This window comes from Mesoplodon mirus, assembly GCF_964341445.2.
Source record: "Mesoplodon mirus genome assembly, chromosome: 5".
Classification (NCBI taxonomy): domain Eukaryota; kingdom Metazoa; phylum Chordata; class Mammalia; order Artiodactyla; family Ziphiidae; genus Mesoplodon; species Mesoplodon mirus.
In genome coordinates, this window is record NC_138980.1 from 119,542,954 (window position 1) to 119,567,302 (window position 24,349).

At 36.2% G+C, this 24,349-nt stretch overlaps 1 protein-coding gene across 5 annotated transcripts in view; it reads left to right on the forward strand.

The window, feature by feature from the left end:
• SSBP2 (single stranded DNA binding protein 2) overlaps positions 1-21,108 on the forward strand; it is a gene marked incomplete at its 3' end in the record, with an annotated part of 303,480 nt that extends 282,372 nt beyond the window's left edge. For 2 of the 5 annotated variants that reach the window (XM_082622327.1, XM_082622325.1), the window contains 5 exons: positions 527-597; positions 3,412-3,490; positions 6,028-6,056; positions 11,662-11,760; positions 20,508-21,108. In XM_082622327.1, the coding sequence (XP_082478453.1) occupies positions 527-597; positions 3,412-3,490; positions 6,028-6,056; positions 11,662-11,760; positions 20,508-20,537 (308 nt within the window). Of the gene's footprint in view, positions 1-526; positions 598-3,411; positions 3,491-6,027; positions 6,057-11,661; positions 11,821-20,507 lie in introns of those variants that run through there. The other 3 variants (XM_082622326.1, XM_082622324.1, XM_082622328.1) reach the window with 2 other exon arrangements.
• Positions 21,109-24,349: the final 3,241 nt, after the last annotated feature.

Consider the following 24,349-nt stretch of genomic DNA (forward strand, 5'->3'; position numbering starts at 1 on the left):
CATTCCAGTTGTATAGTCTCGTTCTAATATCTTTCTGTGGGAACTAAACCAGGATATTCCACCAGCTTTTATTAATTATTAGCTAAATAAACTATTTTTTAATTGGTCTATAAGAAGCCTAAGGAAATAATAAGTAAAAAGCTACTAAATCTGAATTTTAAGAGATTTCTGATATATGTATACATATAAATTGCTTAGAGAAATCAAAAGAGATCATGTTTTTTAAAGAAGAAAAAATTTACAGTAACTCTTTAGACTCTTAAAGTAATATTCCTTTTGATCTGAATTATTCAAGTGATTATTCCTAATATATTAGGCAGATATTCCTAATTTACAACCTCAGAATGATAATTTTGGGGTCAGAAAATGACTTACAGATATTTGTTTCTGAACATTAGTAATGACTATTTCAAGTGCTGTAGCTATAAATATGCATAAGTGTCCAGATCATCTTTGATTATTATTTTGTGATGAATTGGGCATAGATTATAATGAAAGATATTAATTCAGTAATATTTTGTTTCAGACTCAACCAACTCTGGAGACAACATGTATACTTTAATGAATGCAGTACCTCCTGGACCTAACAGGCCTAATGTAACTATGCATTTTTTAAAATATTTGGAATGTATTTGAAGACTCAAACTCTAAGTACATTCCTTTTCCTTGATACTGTTTAAGCTTTATATTTTATTATCCAGGATCTTACTGGATATCAAAAAATCAAATTCTATGTTCTGGGTTGGAAAAAAACATAATATATAACAAGAGATTTCATATCAATATAATGTAAATGTAAAACAGAACTTAATTATAAAATGTTGATATGTAGCCTTATTTTATCTCGAATACCTAATAATTAATATTGACTATTTGAAAGTGACAGTTAATGTGTAATCATATGTTCACCTCATTTTACACATCACTGGTTTCTTCAGGTGGTTGGTTTTTTTTTCCTGATAAACTTGAAACTAAATTAGGAAGTTGAATATGCCTGTTTTTCTTTAAATTTTTGAAATCTCGAGTTTAAATATAGAACTGAAGCAGTTCTACAGAAAGAATTTGAGTGTACTTAATAAAGCATAGGTCATGATTTTTCCACGAACGTGTACAGAAAAATGATATCTATAAGACTACATATTAACAAAAAAATGTAAGAAAATACAGTTAATACATAGATATATATATATATGAATAAAAGGTAGCTCAAATTAAAGAAAAATCAAAACACATATAAAGAATTTCCAAAGGTATACCAAAAACTGGGGATGAAATATTATAGTTGAGCTTCCTAGCAAAGGGAAACTTTAAATTGTCCAGTATGTTATGGTACTTGAAATATGGCTAGTCCAAACTGAGATGTGCTGCAGGTATGAAACACACCCTGGATTTTGAGGACTTAATATGAAAAAATATATAAAATAGCTCATTAAAATTTTATACTGACTATTTTGATAATTTTGATTATATAAGTAAATAAAATTATTAAAATTAACTTCACCTGTTTCATTTTACTTTTTAAACATGGCTGCTAATAAATCTAAATTTATTTACATAGTTCACATTTGAACCTTACATATTATTTCTGTTAAGCAGCACTGCCTTCAATTACCAGTGTTCCCTTTGTATAATCAAATAAATTCTTTTTCAGGAAAAAGAAACAATTTTCTGTCAGTAATGTCTAAAAGGTGTTTTCACAGAGATTTTAAAGAACACTGAATATGATCATGAACAATGTTCATTTTAGAAATGCAGTACAAATGTAGAAAAGCTCTTCATACTGCAATTTCAGATCTTAAAACTTGATATTTGAAAGGGAGGGAATAAGGGAGGAAACCAGGAGCATATGGTACTGAAGACATTTCTGCAGACAGCTAAACTGATATCATCCAAGTGTGTTCCATTCTGGTTCTCTTACTTGTTACAAAGATAAGAGATTCAAGAGAAGCAGAAGCTGAATATGTCACTCTTCCAAATGTCATTCATTTCAGCCAGAGGTAGTCAAAGCAAATGCCTGCTGAGGACTGGGACTGCAGTATTATGTGTTTCAAGTATAATACCTACAGTCTTAGTGTTGTTTAAAGCATAGTGGGGGCCGGATAAAAGGACCAAACCAAGGAGGTTCACAGGCTGTTGGCCTCACCGGCACCAGTTTCTCAGCCCAGATCTAAAGTATGCTTTTGAAAAAAACCCGAAAAACAACAGTAAGTTCAAAGTTAATTTCTTTGACCTCTCATTAGAGGCGTGCATATTCCAAGTTGTTTACTGAAAAAAAAAAAAAACCAAAAAACACAATTCATCCATGTGTTTTAGGCAACAAAATTTTAGGCAACAGAATTGGCATTATCCTGTGAAAATGTATAAGCATGTGGTTTGTGTGAGCACGGTAATGGAAAGCTATCTTCTTTCCACACAGAGTCAGTGGTATACAGGGTGTCCACTCAGGGCAATCTTCCCCCGAAGCCTACATGATTAGTAACCACCACAATCCCATCTATACACATACATACACGCAACACATTCAGTATTCTGCACCATACAACATGGAAGAAATGATTTGGGCATGGGAAATTTTAAGAACAAGTGTTTTCAGTAATCTATCTTAACTGTAAACATAAGGTAATTATAGATAGCCTGTCTTCAAAATGAAGTCTGAGTTTCCTTAGAAGTATTCCAGGGAGTTGAGGGAGAGACTAAGTGGGCAGGTCATGGGCTCTCCACCACCAACTCTACCACAGCACATATCTTTACATCTGTGTTGTACTAGGCTTCTAATGTAAGGTTTCACTTGAAAATGAAATATCACTACTTTAAAGAATGTTAAATATAACTGCTATTGAATGCCTAATTGTGACTGAACTGACATAGTTGAGACTGCCAAAAAGACTTAGCTATATTCAGCTATCCCCAAGGAGCTAAATGTATTTAACCTGCAAGATGAAATTATTTATCATGTCCAGTTGACCAAAGATAGATTGTCTGCTAAGAAAAATGTTAATGTTGGCATATAATGTTCAGTTATTATTATTAATAAGCCAATACCTTTAGCAGCTTCTTAAGAATTACCTCTGGTTTATAATAGCAAAATTTGTCAATAGCATAGAATACTTATCTTCTTATTTGCACTGGAATATATGTGCTTTCTGGTTAAGGATATCTGAAGAAAACTTTGGATATGAATGAGGATTAGCCTGAAGATCTAGAACATAGAGAAGATGGAATGAGGGAAAGTAGCAGTCCAGTTAGAGAATCTAGAAGGCTGGGAAAAAAATCTAGGAAAATAGTCTCCATAATTTGGAAATGAAAATAAGTTATAGAAGTGTCTTACAGTGTTGAAGATAGGTATTGTGACATTGAGATGAACAATTGTTTTCAATGTGATCACAGTCATTTTCTCCATTTTTAAAATAGTTTCCAATGGGCCCTGGGTCAGATGGTCCCATGGGTGGATTAGGAGGAATGGAGTCACATCACATGAATGGCTCTTTAGGTAAGGATATTAAATCTGATGTTCAGAAATGAATTCAAAACAAAACCTTAATTCTACATAGTGGATATCATGATTTGCAAAGTTCTTCTTTTTATAGGAACTCATTTTGAAATGCTTCAGCTTTTATCTACAACTGATAGTTTAATCCATAGGATATTTGCTATGATGGCTAGAGATTATTTGGAAAATCAGATATGTGAGAATTGTTCTAACCTAGCTCATATTCACAGGTATTTACTTGAACTTATCAAAATCTGAGTGTTTATGATGAAAGGAGACACTGCTGCTTTGGGCACCTAGAGGACCATGGTATCCTCACAGTGGGTTCCTTTGTCTCCAAAGGTCTATAGACACAGTCTCAGAGGAACTTCAGTCCTCTGCAAGAATTTCTTGATTTTGTTTTTGTATTTTAATGTTTGTCTCTTTTTAAAAAGTAAAATAGGTAATCATATTCTGGATAATCTGAATGATTCTCTTAAGAGAACACTGCCCACATTGTGTTCATGATAAAGCTGATTTCAAGTAGTGCAAATAATGGTTGTAAACATACTTCATAAATGATGTTTTCTTACCAAATGAAGCCAAATATCTGCAAGGTGAACACAAAGTTTCACAGCAGTGAGAAACAGGGACAAGGGGTACAAAATTGACATGGTCACACAGCATACTGTATATGTAGGCAGGCCAAAGGCAAAACCAAAACAAGGGAAAAAAGGCACTCATTTTATGTTTGTATGTTTATCATCATCATATATCATAAACTATTTTAAAAGCTGACAGTGGGGTTGGAGGTTTGTGATAATTTTTTCTTTTGAAAAAGAACCATCTTTTACTTAAGTTGCAGAAACTATGCCATGAGTAACTCAGGTTATACACGGATTTCACAACCCCACCCTAGGTCAGGAAATGCCATCCTCTGATACTTCAAAAAGCTATGTAACTTCAATAATCAAGAAATTATTTACAACACTTTGATAGACTTTTTTTTTGATAGACTTTTGTGCTTTTAAGGATCCATGCTTGTTTTGCCTCGTTTTCAAAATGTTAATTTGCACTGTCTAGTTATGGTAGTTACTAGTCATGTGTGACTACTTAATTCTAAATCAAATGAAATGTAAAATTCAGTTCTTCAGTTGCACTGCCACATATCAAGTGCATAAAGTCATATGAGCTAATGGCTATCGTAACAGACAGCACAAGGAAACATTTCCAGCATCACACAAAGTTCTACTGGGGATAGCACCATTCTAGAATTTTACTTTCTAATTTATTGCAAAATAATTTACTTTCCAGTGTTTTAATTTGTAAAATCATTCACAAAAAGATGGCATTTGGTCATAGTGAGAAGATTCTTAGTTATATTACTCACTAGAACAGAATTTGTAAAATAGTTTCACATATACTTGTCATCTATAATGAATATTGTTGCATATATTTATAGATACATAATTGCATATATACATTCAGTATTTAACATTATGCCTATTTATAAACTAATGCTAATAAGCCTTTACTTTATTTGTGACTGTCTGCTGAATGCTGTACTATTAAAATATTATAGTATTTTTATGCCAGGAAAATTATTTAAATAGTTAAAAATAAAGCTAAAAATGTGGCGAGGATCTGATTAATTTTCTTTGTTACCTAAGTTATGATTCCATTTCTTAAGTAAGAAATTAGTATTGATTGTCCATTTCTCCTCAGAATTAAAATAAAACCACAATGTTACATTTTGAAGACATTTTTACTTTTTTTTTTTTTTGGTACGCGGGCCTCTCACTGTTGTGGCCTCTCCCGTTGCGGAGCACAGGCTCCGGATGCGCAGGCCCAGCGGCCATGGCTCACGGGCCCAGCCGCTCCGCGGCATGTGGGATCTTCCCGGACCGGGGCACGAACCCGTGTCCCCTGCATCGGCAGGCGGACTCTCAACCACTGCGCCACCAGGGAAGCCCCATTTTTACTTTTGATGGATTGCCATGAATATTTGTTGCTGCCAAAATTTTCTTTAAAATATTATACTTTGATTTTGGTTATTATAGTAAAACATGGTTCAGAATCTTGTCAGGTATTGTTGCAAATGCCTGTTTTGTACTTTATCAGATGTACAGAAGCATCATTTCAGAAAATAGAGATCTCTCTCTCTCTCTTGCTCTCTATTTACATATCTATAAATATATATATACACATGTGTATTAGTGTACACATTTTAAAATTTTGAATTGAGTAGGATATATATGTCTACTGTTTCACTTTCAGGAATTTATGACAGCAATAGTTTTTTATTCTGCCATTACCAAAAAAAGTAGATGATTGGGAAGGAAAGGTACAACTCTTCCTTGCATTTGTCATCAGATGATACTTACTTACCACACAGTATAAGAGAAAAGTAGTTTTTTGAGATTCAAAACTCCAGGAGATATACACTGCAAAATACATACAGTGTACTGCATTACTACATTAGTTTATTTTAAAGGAGTGTTTAATTTACAGATAGAATCATTACCTAATAAAGGCTTTCTTTCCATATTTTGTTTTAGGCTCAGGAGATATGGACAGTATTTCCAAGGTGAGTATTATGTATTGTGTTGTTTTTTATCTGTGTTTTATTCCACACAGAACTCTTATTAAGATTGAGAATAACATTATGAATTTTGTTCTTAAAGAGTTTGAAAGTAGAAGCCCAGATATAATTAAGTAGAAGTTTAAAATATTAATGCATATAATCTGTGGGAAAGGGTAAAATTAGCCTTTTAAGAATATTTCAAAGCATGCTAGGATTCATTTACAGGATGTGATACACATGATTAATTGATACCCAAGCAAATAATAATCAGTTTAATCACATTATGATGTTACGCATTTGTAAAGCAAACTGACATACTTTAGATAATCTTTTGAAAATGTAAAGAAATCTAGAGCAACATGAAAAGAGGTAAATTTGAAAAAGTGGTTATTATATGTTGTAAGGGCATTGCATTTATACATCTCACTTGTATTCCAAACTCTTATCAGGCAATGCTGATGTCCTCAATCATTATTATAGTTCCACAAAATAGAGTAAGAAAGTAATTAGAAGAAAATTATATTAATAGAAGTAGGAAAGTGACCCTTCCAATAGCACATGTCTCTGTTTTTCCTCTGTCAGTTGTCTGAGTATCTAAAATTAATCCTTTGCTAAGATGCCGTATATTTTTTAAAGAATACCTAAATACTTTTTAGGTCATGATGAATTTTAAAATACTTCTCTGTGGGTCAAATGTATATTTAGAATGGCTGATAAGAACTAATTATTAACTACCACTAGAATGACTCTCTCAGAAGTCTTCTTTATATCAATAAATACAGAAATTCATTAAAGGATGACTTCATTTTTAATTCCACTTTGAATTTATATTCATGTATAATAAAGTAAAATTCCTGATGCCAAGAAAAATAAAATGAAGTTGAGCTATAGAAACTTATAAATTAAGACTTCAAGCTAAAAAAAAAAGAGAGAGCGTTTAATTGGCATTCTGACATTGTATCTGCATCGCTTGGCTGCTTGGCCTAGGAACTTCATCATGCACTTTGGATGTCTGTGTTTAGAAACAATCAGGAAGATCTTTTTCTTTTCTAAAAATAGATATATACAAACGGCATCATCTTACCTCTGTGAGAAATAGTATTAGGTGAGCCTTCAAAAACCTTGTTTTCAAAATAAGATTAATTGTATAATACCGTTAGAGCCTTCTTTCTGGGAAGCACCTTTATAAACCAGATGACCGTGATTGTATTGGCTGTCTTAGGTATCTAACAATTGATGATGGCTGAATTGTGCTTTGTGGTCACAGTAAAATGTCTTAAGTTATATTTGAGAAACATATTCTAATGTCTAAAGATAATTCTTCATTACACAAAGACAGGAACATCCAGATTGCTTAAGGCCGTCTTCATAAAATTTCCACTGACATAGTCTTGTACACTACATAGATGTAAATGAAATTCTATATGGGAATGTACTTTGTAATTTATAAAGCACTTTAAAAAATTTTAAGGGCCATAATGACAAATGAAATACCATCTTCTAATCTGCCCTCATATCAGATCTATTGCTATTCCTTCTATGCTTATTTTCCCATTCCTATACCCAGAAGCAAGTTTTTCCACCACACTGTGCCTGCTACTGATAACATTCTCTTGCCTAGTGATTACTGTTTATTCTTTAAGCATTAACTGACCACCCATTGTGTACTTTTATATACTGAGTATTGCCTTGTGCACTATGGGGAAATACAAAAGACTTCTTTAAATACAAACATAATCTTTGCCCTCAAATGGTTTGTAGTTCGGCAGGAATTCCTTCATTCAGTAAACATTAATGTGCCAAGGCATTATTCTGGGCTATGAAATTCCAAAGACAAACAAGATATGGTTTCTGCCCTCAAGAAGCTCAGTATAACTAAGGAGACCAAACAAATACAATAGGGAAAAACTTTACAAAGGAAAGTTCAAGTACATTTCAATTGACATAAGAATTATGCCCAAGGGAATTCCCCGGGGGTCCAGTAGTTAAGACTCTGCTCTTCTACTGCAAGGGGTATGGGTTCGATCCCTAGTCAGGGAAATAAGATCCTCCTGCATGCCGCACGTGGCAGCCAAAATAAATAAGTAAAAATAAAGAAAAAAATTTAAAAAAAAAGAATTATGCCCAAGTAATAAACTTGTCACTTAACAATGTACTAGAAATGACTGGTTGCATCCACCTTCAAATGGGTTCCTAAGCATCTCATTTTTGCCCTGCCCCCACTCCTCGTTCCTTGGCTCCAGGCTCTAACCAGGCTATCTGGGTGATGGTACCACTACTGTTTGTCCCATCTCCACTTGTCTGTCACTTTATCTCTAATCAGTAGCATCAACCGTATTGTACACCCCCCTCCCAATTATTTTTTCCCTATGTCTTTCGACTCACAGCTGAATTTTTCAGCCTTTTACTCCAAGCTATGCAAGTTGTCACTAACTTCGTTTTCCCCACCTTCTTCCTTTTCCACCACATGTCCGGCCATCTCAAGAAGCTCTCTTCTCCCTTTTCTCTTATTTACTGGGCTCACTCCTTTTTATCCTATTCTTTTTCTAGTCATTCTTGTTTGTGAATCAGAAGATGATCTTAACCACTTCTGCTTAGCAATTGTGTTCAAAATTGCTCTTGGGTCTCTAGCTGCATCTTCCTAATTCTCCAGTTAAACCTGTATTTTGTCAAGCATCAGTATTACATTTTTTAAATTTCTTACTCCATTTTAAGAAATTGTTTGACCAACCTACGCCCTTTTTGTGCATTATATTCTTGCCTTGTTGATGAAATCTACTGGAGACACTGCACACAAACAGAGCTACAGTTAAATGTAGCACACACACAGTTCATTGCCACCCACCGTCATAACCTGCTCTGGGCTGGTGTTTGGAACCACTGTCTTAGCTGTTCCTCATATACCAATACTGAGTATATCTTTAGCTATATCTTCATCATGTCACCCAGGGACCATGGACAGCACAATTTCCTTAAGACTCCTCATTGAGCAACTTTTGTTGTTTTCACAACATTTTGCATAGATTACCTCAGATTTTTTAAAGATGTTCTATCATTTCATGATTTTCAAATATACCCAGTGAGCTAGATAGGAACAGGTTTCAGAGATCTGATATTAGCTCAGTTTTCTGTGTTGAATGTGTCCTTTTAATATGCCTCTCAATGTTCTCATATACACCACCACCACTGCCCCCTAAAAAAGTTTAATGCTGAGCCACCATGCTATGAAAAGATTGCATGGAAAACAGAAACACCATGAAGTGTTTTATACGTATTTAAATATTACTGTAATGTTACTTTCAAACTTCAGATATTTTTAAATCGACACTTTGAGTCAGGAATCAATTTGAAGGTAGCCAAACTTTCAGAATTGCAAATCAAGAAATGATATCACTTTGATGTGGAGTTTTAAAAAAGGATACAAACGAACTTATCTACAAAACAAAAATAGAGTTACAGATGTGGAAAACAAACTTATAGTTACCTGTGGTAAGGGGCAGGGGATAAATTGGGAGATTGGGATTGACATATACACACTACTATGTATAAAAGAGACAACTAATAAGGACCTACTATATCACACAGGGAACTCTACTGAATACTCTATAATGGCCCATATGGGAAAAGAATCTAAAAAAGAGTAGATATATGTACATGTATAACTGATACACTTTGCTATACACCTGAAACTAACACAACATTGTAAATCAACTATACTCCAATAAAACGTTTTTAAAAAAATAAAAAAAGAAATGATACATGGCAAAAGTGCAGCAGAGTCTGGGAGCACCCCAATTTAGTCAGAGATAAGCTGCTCCTCTCAGGGCACCTCATGTACTTAAGGCTAGGAGTGTGAATATCACACAAGGATGGACAGGGCTCGTTTCATATATCTGTTTGAATATGTAAAAGTATGCAGCTTCCAAATACATGCTCAAATACCCCTGTATAGGTATGTTAGATTATTTTTTTATTCCAAGATTGCCAGTTTCTCCATTATGTATGAAATGACAAATATGCCTTCACCAAAGACTTCTAGATTTGGGGTAAATCTTATAGTGTTTTTATAAATTTGCCCTTTTTTGAGCTTAGTAAGCATTATCATTCCTGCTTTCAAGACACAGTTGATTAATAACTTTATTCATGAGTTGTAGCTTAGTTACCTATAGCTTAGTTAATTGCATTTCAATTTTACTTAATTTTTTTTTTCAGGAAATCAGGTTATCCATATTCATTTCAAAGTCCAGTTACTTTATACTTGGGAAACTAACATTTCCAGAGAAAAAAAATTTTTCCAAAAAAAAAAAAAAATAGAATCCTCTTTATGCCATTAAGCATAAAGCTGGTTCCCCAGCCCTTGGGGTTCACTGGCAAATGGAGCTCCTACAGGCTTCAGAGGATCCCTGTTCTCAGATCCTCCCTGTGGGGTGCACAGCAGGACAAGATACAAGCTCTATTTCTACCAGCTCATCTACCTGTCTCTGCTTTACAGTTTAACCATATTTTTTAAAAGCACATATTCTTCTGAGGATAACCCATTCATGACATTTTCGTTTTTATTGCCTAACTTGGTTTTAGTTAAGTCAAAATCCTCAGAGCAATTTTGTTTAAAAAAATCTAAAAACTTACTTCAAAAACAAAATATAAAATGGCAACGGCTCAGGAAAAAACTCTAAAACCTGGCTTACATTTGAAATAACAAGTAAAAGTTTTTAACCTTGAAGTTTATTTTTACAAGAATCCCTTAGTCATAGTTGCAATCCTGTGTGAGCATGCTTTACACGCTGCTGCCATTCTGTATTCCCTATCGACGTGGAGTATCAGATGACCTCACGTGGCTAAAATCGCACAGCAAAAACAAGACTAGCGAACTTAAATAGAATATAAAGCAGTATACTGTTAACTTTGTGTTTGATTAGATTGCTAATATCAGCCATTTTATCTTAAAAGTTTCAAATAAATCTGCTCAAACAAATGATAGGAAAGGGTTCTAAATCACTCCACCTCTGAGCCTCCTTTTCCTGTACAAGTACATACTGAATTCTCAAGTCCTGAGGTATTTATTTCTCTTGTTCTTAACTATCGTTAACCATTTTCCTTTTTTCTTTATGGTTCATATAAAAATAATGGTTAAAGTCGTGTTACTATGTAAACCACATGTAGAATTAAAGGGAAATATTTATCAAAACAGTGACCTTTCGAGTTTGATTAGTAAAATCACCCAGGGAAGTTATTGTTCCATCCTGCCTGATCAGTGGGTGGACTGCACACTTCATCATGCCCCTCCTGGGAATGTTTCTTAAGCTCTCCAGAAGTCTAGGAACTCTATGAACTGAGAGTGGGAAATGGACTAAATGATTCTGAGACTAAGACGAAGAGTTACACTGAACTATTTGGGGTTTTCTGTTTTTTAATTTTCGTTTGGGAAAGCATTAGTACTTGTCAAGGTGCAAAGAATGAACAGAATCCATGGTAGAAGTCTGAGATTGGAATTATAAGTCTGCTTTGTCCTTAGAGATGATGGTATAGATTCCATGTTTGAAACAGTACCATGTAAAAGGGAAATTAAAATCTTCAAAATGCTTTGTTTTCTAAATCTTGTTTACAGAATTCTCCCAATAATATGAGCCTGAGTAATCAGCCGGGCACTCCTAGGGATGATGGCGAAATGGGGGGAAATTTCTTAAATCCTTTTCAGAGTGAGAGTGTAAGTATTCCCTTGACTACGTTACTATATCCAGATTTTATTTCTGAAGCTCTTCTTTAGAATAAATGCATAAAGCCATTATTACGACTGTTTATCTAGAGTTCAATAGGTTGATCTTTTAAAAGTTAGAAAACTAAGTGGAATTTCTTTGAAAGTATTAAAAAATAAACTTTCTACTCCGATTCTATGTACATAGTTACAAAGACAAAAACCTTAATACTAATTTTACTTTAGAAAACATCCACCATAAAGGAACGTACTAGAAACAGGTTGCATATGTGATCGTTTTTATAAATTTTTCACATTACTAAAATGTCTCTGATCACTGCAAAACCAGGTTTATTCTCAGTGCTGTCCTGAAAGCTCTGAAAATTGTCTCTAAGATGCCTTTACATTATGCACTAGACTTTCCTGTCTTGTATGTTAACGAGTTATTTACATTTAACCCGAACTGGATATCCACGTTGTTTTCTGTGTGACTATAGTGTTAAGCAAAGGCAATATCATTTCATGTCTCCATAGAAGTAGATAGGAGCAAATGGAGAAGTGATAAAATTCATTCCTTCATTTAACAGTCACTGAGCACTGACTACAGGCCAAAGCAAAGTGCTAGGCACTGGGAAGACCAAAAGGACAACATGGTATCTTTTCTCAAGGACTTACTGCATCATACAATAATTTATTAACTAATATTTCACATAAGAAGCATCTATAGAATTTTTAAAAATACAATTTCCCAGAACCCTCCCTGGACCCAGCAAATCAGAATTTCCAGGAGTGGGGCCAGGCATCCTCCCATGTGAAAAAGCTTCGTCAGTGATGCTGATGCACATTCTCTTCTAAGAACTCCTGAACTGGAATAAAGGAGTTCAGAACCCAAACTAGTTTCATGTTCATAAAATCAGTGCCTCCAATACATGTACCGCCATCGTTAAAATAATGGAGGATCTACCAAACTATAAACAGAATCAGAAGAGAAAATCACCTTCATTTTGCCCAGACCTTTACCAGAGTTGATGTCATCAGAATTTGAAGCGGTGGCTAGTAACATACCTACTTTTGCGCAGAATGGCTGCTTCCCAAAATGGAACCCAAGATTGAGTGTTCTGTGGTTTCCTTTACTTCTTGGTGTTGACCTAGCACCTCGGCATGGGACAAGACTTCCCTTGTTTTTAAACTTTAATTTCTGTTAAAACTAGAAATAATATGATGATCTTTAGTTTATCTGTTTTATTTGCAGGATATTTATGATTAGTGAGAACCAAGAAGGTATACGTAAAAACTCATATTTAAAGAAATCAAAAGATTAGCCTGTCGATGATGAGGAAATAGAAAAATGTGAGGAACTATATAGCTTTTCATAATGTTTAGGATTATGGGATTTCTTAGAGCCCATTTATTTCACTAGTTTGCTTCAAGACTATGGACAAATTAGTTAATTTTAATTAATTAATGTTCACTTTAATTAGAGACATTAATTTCATTTTATGCTAATTATTCCAGTAATGGTATAATTCAGTGAGGTATATTATGATAATTAATTCAGTTCGATTCAACATGTATTGAGCCTGCACTATGCAAAGCACTAGGTTAAGGACAAAATATTCTGAAACAAACATAACACATCCCTAACCTCAAAGAATGCAATCTGATGGGAAGAACATGTTTACACAACTAATTAAACCATATGTCAGATTAATAAGTGCTACAATAGATATAAACCAGGTGTTTTAAGAGCACCAAGGAAAGTATTAATTTTGTATTAGAAAAGAAAACTTCTTTAAAAAGGTTCCACGTGACTTTAACTTTAGGGGCAGCGACGACAGGAACTCTCCCCCCTTCCTTCCCAGATTTGTTGTGGGCGACTGCCGCCTTGTTTGCCAGAGAGGGGAGCTGCTTCAGAGTTGGCATCAGAAAGCTCTTCACGGGGATCAGAGAATCAGATAGAACAGGACTTAAAAAACTACTTCGTGCAGAATAAACACCAGCCTCATCCTTTAACCCCAAGTGGATTATGCACATGCTGGATAGCAGATCCCTCTGGGAATATGTGTGTAGCATATAGAGCCACTGGAGTAGGGCTTCCCCCACCCCTGACTCCTGACCTAGCCTCACTACCCTTGAAGCCAAGAAGCAGGTAAAACGCCAGACTGTTGTGCAGAGTTAGCAGAAAACAGAAGCTCCCTCCTGTCTCCCCCCTCCCTCTCTCCTGTCCCCACTAGCAAAGTCCCCAAAAAAGAAATACTTGGATGGTGGTTGAGAACCTGCACCACCACCTGGAGGGTACTGCAGCCTTGGAAGCGGGTCCACACTGGCTGCGCTGTTCTGTCTGCCGGGTGAGGGGTCTACATGCTATGAGTGACACCCTGGTTATCTGTGGCTTCCTCTATCACATCCACACATTTTTGTTTGCACCTTTTTAAAAGATCAAGAAAAGAGAGCAGAGAGGAAGAAGACAAAAGAGATTCACTGCTGACAAATGTAGTAAGGCCTTAAAGAAGTAAATAGACTAGGTATCTCCACTAAGTTAGCTTTACTATCATCAAGGAAAACCAGGAGGTCCAAGAGGGAGGGGATATATGTATACATATAGTTGATTCACTTCACTGTACAGCAGAAACTAACACAACATTGTAAAGCAATTATAATCCAATTAAAAATAAATAAATAAATAATTTTTAAAAAGAAAACATTTCCAGTGACTAAACATGCAAACTGAATTCTAGTGGTTTTTAATGCACATAAGTCTGAAAAGCACAGATTTTTTAACAGTCTGCCTTTTGAGGGTTTGTCGGTCTTTATCTTGAAGTTTAACCACATAAGAGGCCTGGGAAGAGAGCAAACGTCTATTGACTGATAATCATGTGCAGATACTATCCCAGTCACCTTACACATACTACTTAATGTAATCAATATAGAAACAGAAATGTCCAACCCAAAGGCAGAAACCTTGCAGTGCCAACACGCTTTACACAAGAAAACAGGAATCAAAAAATGTTTCAACATTCAGACTCCTGGGGGGCGGGGATCAAAAAAAAAGCCTTTATTTCAAGAAACAAAGATGCCCCCTAGTGTTCAAATTCTATAAAATGTTTGGCTTTAAAAACAATACAAAAAGGCTTAATTCAAAGAATAGTGCTTCGTGCCTCTCAAGTAAAGAAAGCAGTTAGTCTTATTTCTTGAATTAATTTAGCAGAATATTTTCACCATAGCATTGAACTATAACCAACTGAGCAAACATGCTATTAAAATCATGGTGTCAAATAGAAATTATAAACAAGGTGGTAGATCATTTCCTATTACCCTTACTGCCTTTTTTCTTTGTCTTCTATTGTAAAGAAATCACATATGCCCCAATTTTTTTTTTACATAGTCACATACACACTAGATTTATTTCACTTTAGTTCAGCTCAGGTATCTGTAGTATTATCTCTCATTAAGAAAATAAAATATTATATAGATGCTTAGAAATAGAAATGTAAGATCTGAAGTGTTCTTGAAGTGTATGAAGAGAAATGTAAGATCTGAAGTGTTCTTGAAGTGTGTGAACAGAAATGTATGCACATTGTTCAAAGATTTAATGGATATTTCTGATGGAGTCCATGGTACATGAACTGGGTATAATAAATTCTCTAGCTCATGTTTTACATGCTAAACCAAACACTGATGCAGTCAACAGCATTGTAAGGCCATTTTATCATTTGATCGAGGAGAACCAGACTCAGAATAGTTTTGAATGCTGTGATATCAGGGCAACCTGATATCACAGCATTCTGACACAAACACTAGAATATGTCATGGCATACTGATGCAGCCGTACACCAGAAACATTGCAGTGTGGTCTCAGGACAATACACCGTGAATATTTTATGTCTCTAAACATGACACCCCATTTAACACTTGCTCTTCTACTTCTAGAAAACTGTAAGCCACTTCTGCTTGAATAGTAATCAATAGCAAAATTCCTTTCTGCTGGCACATTCTGTGAGTTTCCCTAGAATGTTTGCAATTTCCCTCAATCTTACTTAGTTGAAGCAGTTTCAATAAAGGCAGCAGGAGATGAGCAGTTTACAGCCTTAGCAGTGCAAATAGCCCATCGCTTATAAAGACAGTCACACACAAATACAATCTATTTTACTGTACCAGATACACTTAGGGCATCATTTTATAGTTACTTGTACTATTCAAAATTTAAATTTCATTAGATGCTTGCTAATTTTTGAGCTGTATTGCTTGGAGATGGTGCTTCCATCCTTTCTGACTGAATCTGGCCCTGACTTTCTTGTTGTACCCTATTTTCCACTCAGTTTCCTCCCTGAATAAGCCTAACTCTCTTAACTTCCCAATGAATCTGTAACAAATTCTCATTTTACTGTAAGATTTGCTTAAGACATTTGAAATAACACAGGTTAAAAATCCTAACAATTGCCAGTGTTAAGAAATGGGAGCAACCAATACCCATGCCTAGTAGCAGAGAATGTGCATATATACTTGTCTCTACATACGCATACTTTTAATGGTGTATAATTAGAATGAAGGCTATAATATATTCTTAACTATATTCCTTAATGTTACATTGCATTTGAATGAACTGGAATAATCCTTGTGAAAAAAGGATTCAGGGATTTTTAAAATCTGATTATTCAGGGTGTGCATTAAATGAGATGGTCTCTAGAATTAACTATGACTTATCCAGAAAATTTTTTTCTGACATATCCTTTGAAGTCCTTTTAAAAAAAGGAGACTTTAAAAAAGCTTTAAAGTCTTTCACTGTTTTTAGATTGGCACAATATACCCATTAAAATCTTTGTCTTTAAAATAATGATTGATGGGCTTCCCTGGTGGCGCAGTGGTTGAGAGTCCGCCTGCCGATGCAGGGGACACGGGTTCGTGGCCCGGTCCGGGAAGATCCCACATGCCGCGGAGCGGCTGGGCCCGTGAGCCATGGCCGCTGAGCCTGCGCGTCCAGAGCCTGTGCTCCGCAACGGGAGAGGCCGCAACAGTGAGAGGCCCGTGTACCGCAAAATAATAATAATAATAATAATAATAATGATGATTGATGATCTAGCTGTGCTATTTAAAATTAAATACAGTTAAATTTTCAGTTCCTAAATTACACTAGCTACGTTTTAAGAGCTCAGCAGCCATGTGTGGGCGCTGTGCTGAACAGCACGGAATAGAACATATCCATCATCACAGAAGGTTCTACTGGGCAGTACTGACTGGCTCACTGATCCTTACTATAAATAACAGTAGCCATAGAAAGCATAGATTAAATTTCCTATGCCCATTTTGCCATATTCTTATGTTTTCTACTTTTAATAAAACCTTAGTATCCATTTATCTTCTTGTTTTAGTCTTGCCCCTAAAAGTCAAATGCCAAATTATGATGATTTTGTCAAAGGTTGTGGATAGGTCATGGCAATGTGCTGTCATTATTTGTAGTGGAGATTTGCATGGTATCTCCTGTTGAGATGGGGGTAGATCCCCTCCCAGCTCAGGGACGGGATGGGCTCCACTTCACTGATCCTTCTCAATGATTATTTGGGGGTTTGGGGTTTTGCTTAGCTTTGCTTTTTCGTTTCCACTATCAAGCATAAAGAGAGAGTTTTTCTATCAAACTGAATCCCCTTTCGCTTCTCTGGTGGTCTCCCCTTTATATCACCCTACCCACTGTAATCCAATGTGGAAGGTCAGTAACATATATAAATTAGCTTTCCTATACGGAGGAAATTTGAGGCTATTAAGGGATTAACAAGTAGATTTTTCCTCGATTTGACCTGTGTTTAAAGGATTAACAATCCTCCCCCTAAGGTCGTGACCCGTTTTCAGGCCTAGTCATCTGCTTTTACTCAGGATCAATGTGGGTTTTTTGGTTTGAGCACTAGATCAAACTCTAATGACCTCCAGTCCAGAATTCTGCCAGATGAGCCACTGTCACCCTGTACTCTTCCCTGGGAAATCCTGCTTTCTCCATATTAACAAATCCATCCCTATCTAGTACACACCTTATACTTCGTTTCTGGTTCCTGCACAACCTCCGCTCATTTGGAATTCACTTCTTTCTGTTCTGTCTGTGCCTTTTTTAGAAGGTTCATGCTCCCCTTCCCAGGACCATCACTGTTCCTGGTTAAGCCCCTGCAGCCTGGGACCAAACCCTCTCACTTTATCTGCCTCTTTCCATGAGGTGCAATCGTTATTAGCGCATTAAAAGGAATTCCCTTTTGCCCTGGTCCTCACAGGTTCTTATAAAGGATTTAAAATATTCAAGAGGTCATATTAAATACGGAAACTGTTACCACTTGGAAATAGATGCTCCTCCTTCCCGTCACAGGTGATCTATAATGTGCTGTCCAAGATGGTAGCCACCAGCTACGTGGGGATATTTAAATAAGTTAAAGTTAAATAACATTAAAATTTTAGTTCCTGGGCTTCCCTGGTGGCGCAGTGGTTGAGGGTCCACCAGCCGATGCAGGGGACACGGGTTCGTGCCCCGGTCCGGGAAGATCCCACATGCCACGGAGCGGCTGGGCCCGTGAGCCATGGCTGCTGAGCCTGCGCGTCCGGAGCCTGTGCTCCACAACGGGAGAGGCCACAACAGTGAGAGGCCCGCGTACCGCAAAAAAAAAAAAAAAAAAATTAGTTCCTCAGTGGCACTGGCCACACTTCATGGGCTCAAGTTGCCACATGTGGCTAGTGGCTTTCGTACTGGACACCACAGGTTGTGGAATGTATCCATCGTTGAAGTAAGTTCTGTTGGGCAGAGCTGCTCTAGAATTTTTCTGTCGCAGTCTATTCCTTAAGCATATGAGGGTAGATTGGCATCATTATAAAAATAATTGCTGTTTGTCATTTGTTAAGACCACTTTTCCAAATTTCTGAAAGTCTCGCCTTTTACCAATGGTCAGCCTCAAACTGACAAGTAACATGTAACAAGAATGCCCCTACTCTCACCCAGAAATGCCTGTGGACTAAGATAGGAGTCACAGCTTCAAGTAAGACGTTTATATGCTAAAGTATAAATCAGACTCTTAAGTATTTTCTAAATGCTTTAATAAGGATTTCTTATGGCCAGCTGGGAGTTATACTATTACTCCAGCATTTACTGAGCACTTTCCGTGTATTCAATAAATATAGTTTTAAGGGTTTTATACTCAGTCCTCCCAAAACCCGTTTAAGATTGATACTATCAAAGACAACCCTCAGAATGGGAGAAAATATTTGCAAATGAAGCAACTGACAAAGGATTAATCTCCAAAATTTATAAGCAGCTAAATAACAAAAAAACAAACAACCCAATCCAAAAATGGGCAGAAGACCTAAATAGACATTTCTCCAAAGAAGATATACAGACTGCCAACAAACACATGAAAGAATGCGCAACATCATTAGTCATTAGAGAAATGCAAATCAAAACTACAATGAGATATCATCTCACACCAGTCAGAATGGCCATCATCAAAAAATCTAGAAACAATAAATGCTAGAGAGGGTGTGGAGAAAAGGGAACACTCTTGCACTGCTGGTGGGAATGTGAATTGGTACAGCCACTATGGAGAACAGTATGGAGGTTCCTTAAAAAACTACAAATAGAACTACCATATGACCCAGCAATCCCACTACTAGGCATATACCCTGAGAAAACCATAATTCAAAAAGAGTCATGTACCAAAATGTTCATTGCAGCTCTATTTACAATAGCCCGGAGATGGAAACAACCTAAGTGTCCAACGTCAGATGAATGGATAAAGAAGATGTGGCACATATATACAATGGAATATTACTCAGCCATAAAAGAAATGAAATTGAGCTATTTGTAATGAGGTGGATGGACCTAGAGTCTGTCATACAGAGTGAAGTAAGTCAGAAAGAGAAAGACAAATATCGTATGCTAACACATATATATGGAATTTAAGGGAAAAAAATGTCATGAAGAACCTAGGGGTAAGACAGGAATAAAGACACAGACCTACTAGAGAATGGACTTGAGGATATGGGGAGGGGGAAGGGTAAGCTGTGACAAAGCGAGAGAGTGGCATGGACATATATACACTACCAAACGTAAGGTAGATAGCTAGTGGGAAGCAGTCACATAGCACAGGGAGATCAGCTCGGTGCTTTGTGACCACCTAGAGGGGTGGGATAGGGAGGGTGGGAAGGAGGGAGATGCAAGAGGGAAGAGATATGGGAACATATATATATATATGTATAACTGATTCACTTTGTTATAAAGCAGAAACTAACACACCATTGTAAAGCAATTATACTCCAATAAAGATGTAAAAAAAAAAAGATCGATACTATCATTAAGCTGATTTTACAGGTGAGGAAACAAGCACAGAGAGGTTAGTAACCTCCCAAGTTTACACAGCTAACAAAGACTATCCTATCCCTCACATGTATTTGATTATTATGAATCAACCTTGGACTAGATTTACCCAAATTGTTCCAAGGGCCTATGAAACATGAATCTGGCTATAAGGAGAAAGCTGAGGGACTAGGTACTTATCAAACCCCTAAGCTCAGAGAGAGAATGAGACTGCTTGCTTTCCAGAGGAAATATTTAACAGTTCAGGACAGTCAATTCTATATAATTTTACTCTTTTTATGCTTTCTTATTTTTATGCTGTATTTAAAGCTTGTGCATAAAAGACATTAGAATTCACAGTTACTATTGTTTACCAAGGGGAATGTTAGTGGCCTGTAGAAGAATTGTTGTTAAAATATGGATTCTTCTCTCCTTCTAGTACTCCCCTAGCATGACAATGAGTGTGTGATCCATTACCAAGTCTCCTCATGGAAACCACAGTGAGTCAGCCCTTCACAGAACTACTACGGAAGAAAATTATTCATCACAGTGTACAGTTAAACAAAGGAATCTCAGTCACACCAAACCAACCTTTTTATTTCCTGCTCTCTCCCCTATTTTGTGAAGAAAGCGGGTCCAAACGTGATTCGAACAACTGTACAGAGCGGCACATTAGAATTGCCCTCAACGGAACTGCAAATGATTATCTGTGTATGTATATGTGTGGGAAAGAGAATGTATTGTATGTGTGTATGTTATATGGACACATGCACATACATACATTGACCCACAGGACATTGTAAAATACTATCACATGACATCTTAAGTAGAAATAAGTAGGGACTTTTATTCCATCCTTTTTTTCACGTTTACATTTTAATTATTAAAAGTTGCTCCTGCCCCTCCCTGATCTATTTTGTGCTGTGTATATCACTGCTTTATATAAGTTATTTTTTAAGGTGAACTCAGATGTTATGGTTTTGTAAATGTCTGCAATCATGGATAGGAATAAAATCGCTTATTTGAGAGCTTTCATTAAATTGTGTGTGATGCAAGTTATCCTGTGAATCACAAAGTGTACTGTCTCAGAAAAGAAGTGTGTCTTCATCTTTATGTCAAATCAAACAACTTCTCAGTAACCTTCAGTGAGTATTTTTGTACTTTTTATGTAGGAAAAATATTACTTCAAATCAACAAAAGCTTAACTGGGGCCTAACACAGTATATTTCTGCAATAACTGCTCTAGATGGAATTCTTGATTTGTCTTAGATGATACAGAAAATCATTAATTAGCTGCGATTGCTTAGCAATAAAGTGACAGGGGTCGTCATATTTTTAGCAGCATATTTCCTCTTTAACATGATAAAGCCCAGAAGTGATAACACAGCTATTTGCTTGAATATGTCACTTGTCACCAGGAATGCTAGAGCTAAATTTTTAATAACGTACTAACGTGAAATGTACCTCATTTTTATTCAGACTTGTGAACATCTCCACATAGACACTGCAAAGGAGATACATTCAAATGATTGAGACTTTCAGCACAAGGGGGAGGGAGTTTTTCATCACATGCCAGGGGCTCTGGAGTGCTGCTTCTCTACCCAGGTATCTTAGTAGCAGCAAAACTGACTGTCCCTTCTTGCTGCCAGCAGAGCACCTGCTCTGTTCCCAGGATGTAGGACTTATAGTAGAGCGAAATTATTGATAGTAACTATAGTTCCTCTAGCCATTGACTTCAGTAGGCTACATCTGCCTCATATAACTGTTCATAAAACATTAGAAAAATTTAAACAAAACGCTTCCCTTCTGAAAGCACATTGCTCTATGGCCCTTTCCAGATCTTTTGGGTTTTCTGTGTTGAATCAGGCATACAAACACCAAAGTCATAATAGAAAAGTCTGAAGACTGATTTTACATTCTAAAGCTAAGTTGGTGATCCTTTCTTTGAAAATTGTGACAAAAATAACCATTGATCAACAACTATATATCCAGACTCCAGAGACTTTGAAAAGCATTGTTTAATCTCAGGTAAGGGGCATCCATCTTTCTTTAGGCGTATGGTCTCTAAAGTGAAATTTTGGCACTATATTTACTAGTTCCTCATCCCAGATGACTTATTTCTCTCAAATCCATAAGGATTTATTCCTTCTGAAAATAAAGATTTTTGCCTGTGCATGACAGGGATGTCAGGCAGAACTGTTAAGAGGGGAAAAGGAAGCTGAATTAAAATTTATGTTCCAGATTTAAACTAATCAAACTAGTTGCCATTAATCACACAGTGTGCAGAGGCTAGGACTGCACGCTGGAGAACAACTTCAAGCTTTCAAGCCACAGAGAGGCTTTCATGAAAAATTCAAACGACAAGGTCTTTAACTCAAGCCAAGGTAACCTGAAGATGACACCTTGTACAGACACATGAATTTACCAAGAATAATTTTAACTTTCACTTTTTATGACAACTGTGTGAACACTGAGAGTCTTGTGATTATTAAGCTTAATCTTATAATGCTAGAATTTTGAAACCTTTTGTTGACTCTTTTCTCTATTGTTTCTGATCTTGAATTTCTTTCGTTTGCCTTCTAAGAAGGTATTGTTTCTTATAATCAAAGAATCCTGAGCATGATTTTACTTGCTCTTATTTTGGAAGTAATATTGAAATATGAAGGCAATAGGGTCCCATTATTTCTAGCCTATTTGGTCAAAATAGTAAAATTGACTTTTTCCAAGGTATAGCAATCAATTCAGCATATTTCTCTTTCTCTTGGAACCCAGATTAAAAACAGCTAGTTTTTTAAATTCCTGAGATCATTGAAAATTTGAAGAAGTTGTATTCAAGAAAACCAGAAAATAAAGATATTTAATTCCAATATCAAATTTTCTCATGCACCGAATGGAGGATAGTATATCTGTATATTAATTTTGTTTAGGTCTTGAATCATTTAAACCTTATCCTTTTCTCTTTTCACCCATGTTTTCCATGCATTTGTGTTGGTCTTTATATATATTACCTGTTCCTGAGTTACTTTTAACATTTCACCTCGCAGTAACATTAGCAATTCTTGCCTACTTTGAACATATAAAATATACATGTGAAATATAAAAATAAATAGGTGAAAACATTAACTCTTATTACTCTGCTTTGCATTCTGCCTAACTCACTACAGTTGAAAATATATGTCAGAGTCTTTCTAAGGTACATATGTCCTTAACCAGCTGCCTTTCTTATAGCAAAGCTGCACACAGGAACAGAGGCTGTGAGGTGCCACTGATCTGGTAACAACCCACACATTTGATGGGTGAATGTTCATTCTCCTTTCCAAGTGTTCCAGTTTGGACTCAGTTGCTGATGAACAGGAATTACATGGGGAAGAATCTGAGGTCAAGGTTTCTCTATTGCCAGAAAATTAACAAATCTGCTCCCTGAGCCATGGAAAGTGCCCAAAACAACCCTTTCCCTCCAGGAATAAAATAGAGAAAAGTGCCATTTCTATGTTTATGATTCTCTAAGCTATCTGAACTCTGTTGCATTTCATAGGATCATTCAGTTAACGCTCTTCTTGTAGTTTAAAAGAGCAAATGAAAATACATGAGTTCAGTTTGGACATGAGGAGGCCCTACGTCTGTCCATACCTCTTCTCTATCATTTCATCCTGAGAATGTGCAGCAAAGCATTTAGAACTGTGCCCTTGGCAAAGAGTCTTCCACAGTCCTTAATACCATGAAGTCTTGATTGGGCTTTTTCTCCATGCCTCCTTCCCAATCTCTGCATCCTCCAGTAGAAATAAGATACAAACTGACATTTTTACCTTCTTAGCCCTTACAGTTTTCTTCTTCATATAGTATATAGTTTTCCTAGGGGACGTAATCACAATTTCCACTTTCTGACTGCCACTGTTAATTGGGTCAGTGAACCATACCTTGAGAAATACTGGAAAAGTGAACCACTATTAATACACTTCCATTTGGCATATTAAACTTGCGTGTGTGTGTTGGGGGTGGCAGTGTGAAGTTTGCTCACAAAACACTTCCCTTATGACTTATGTTATATTATTGCACAACTGGTAACTATTAATTCCTTCCTTTGATTGTATGTTATTTCAATGGTAAAATAGCTGATTAAAGTGATTTCGGATGGAAAGAGTAATACAAAACATAAGCAGATGGACTCGCCTGCTTTCACATCCTCTGCTAGCTTGTCCACATTAGGCTTTCTTAAGAAGGCACTGCATCTAGAGGTAAGAGCATAATGACCATCTAATCCTTGGTCACTTCACTGCCACG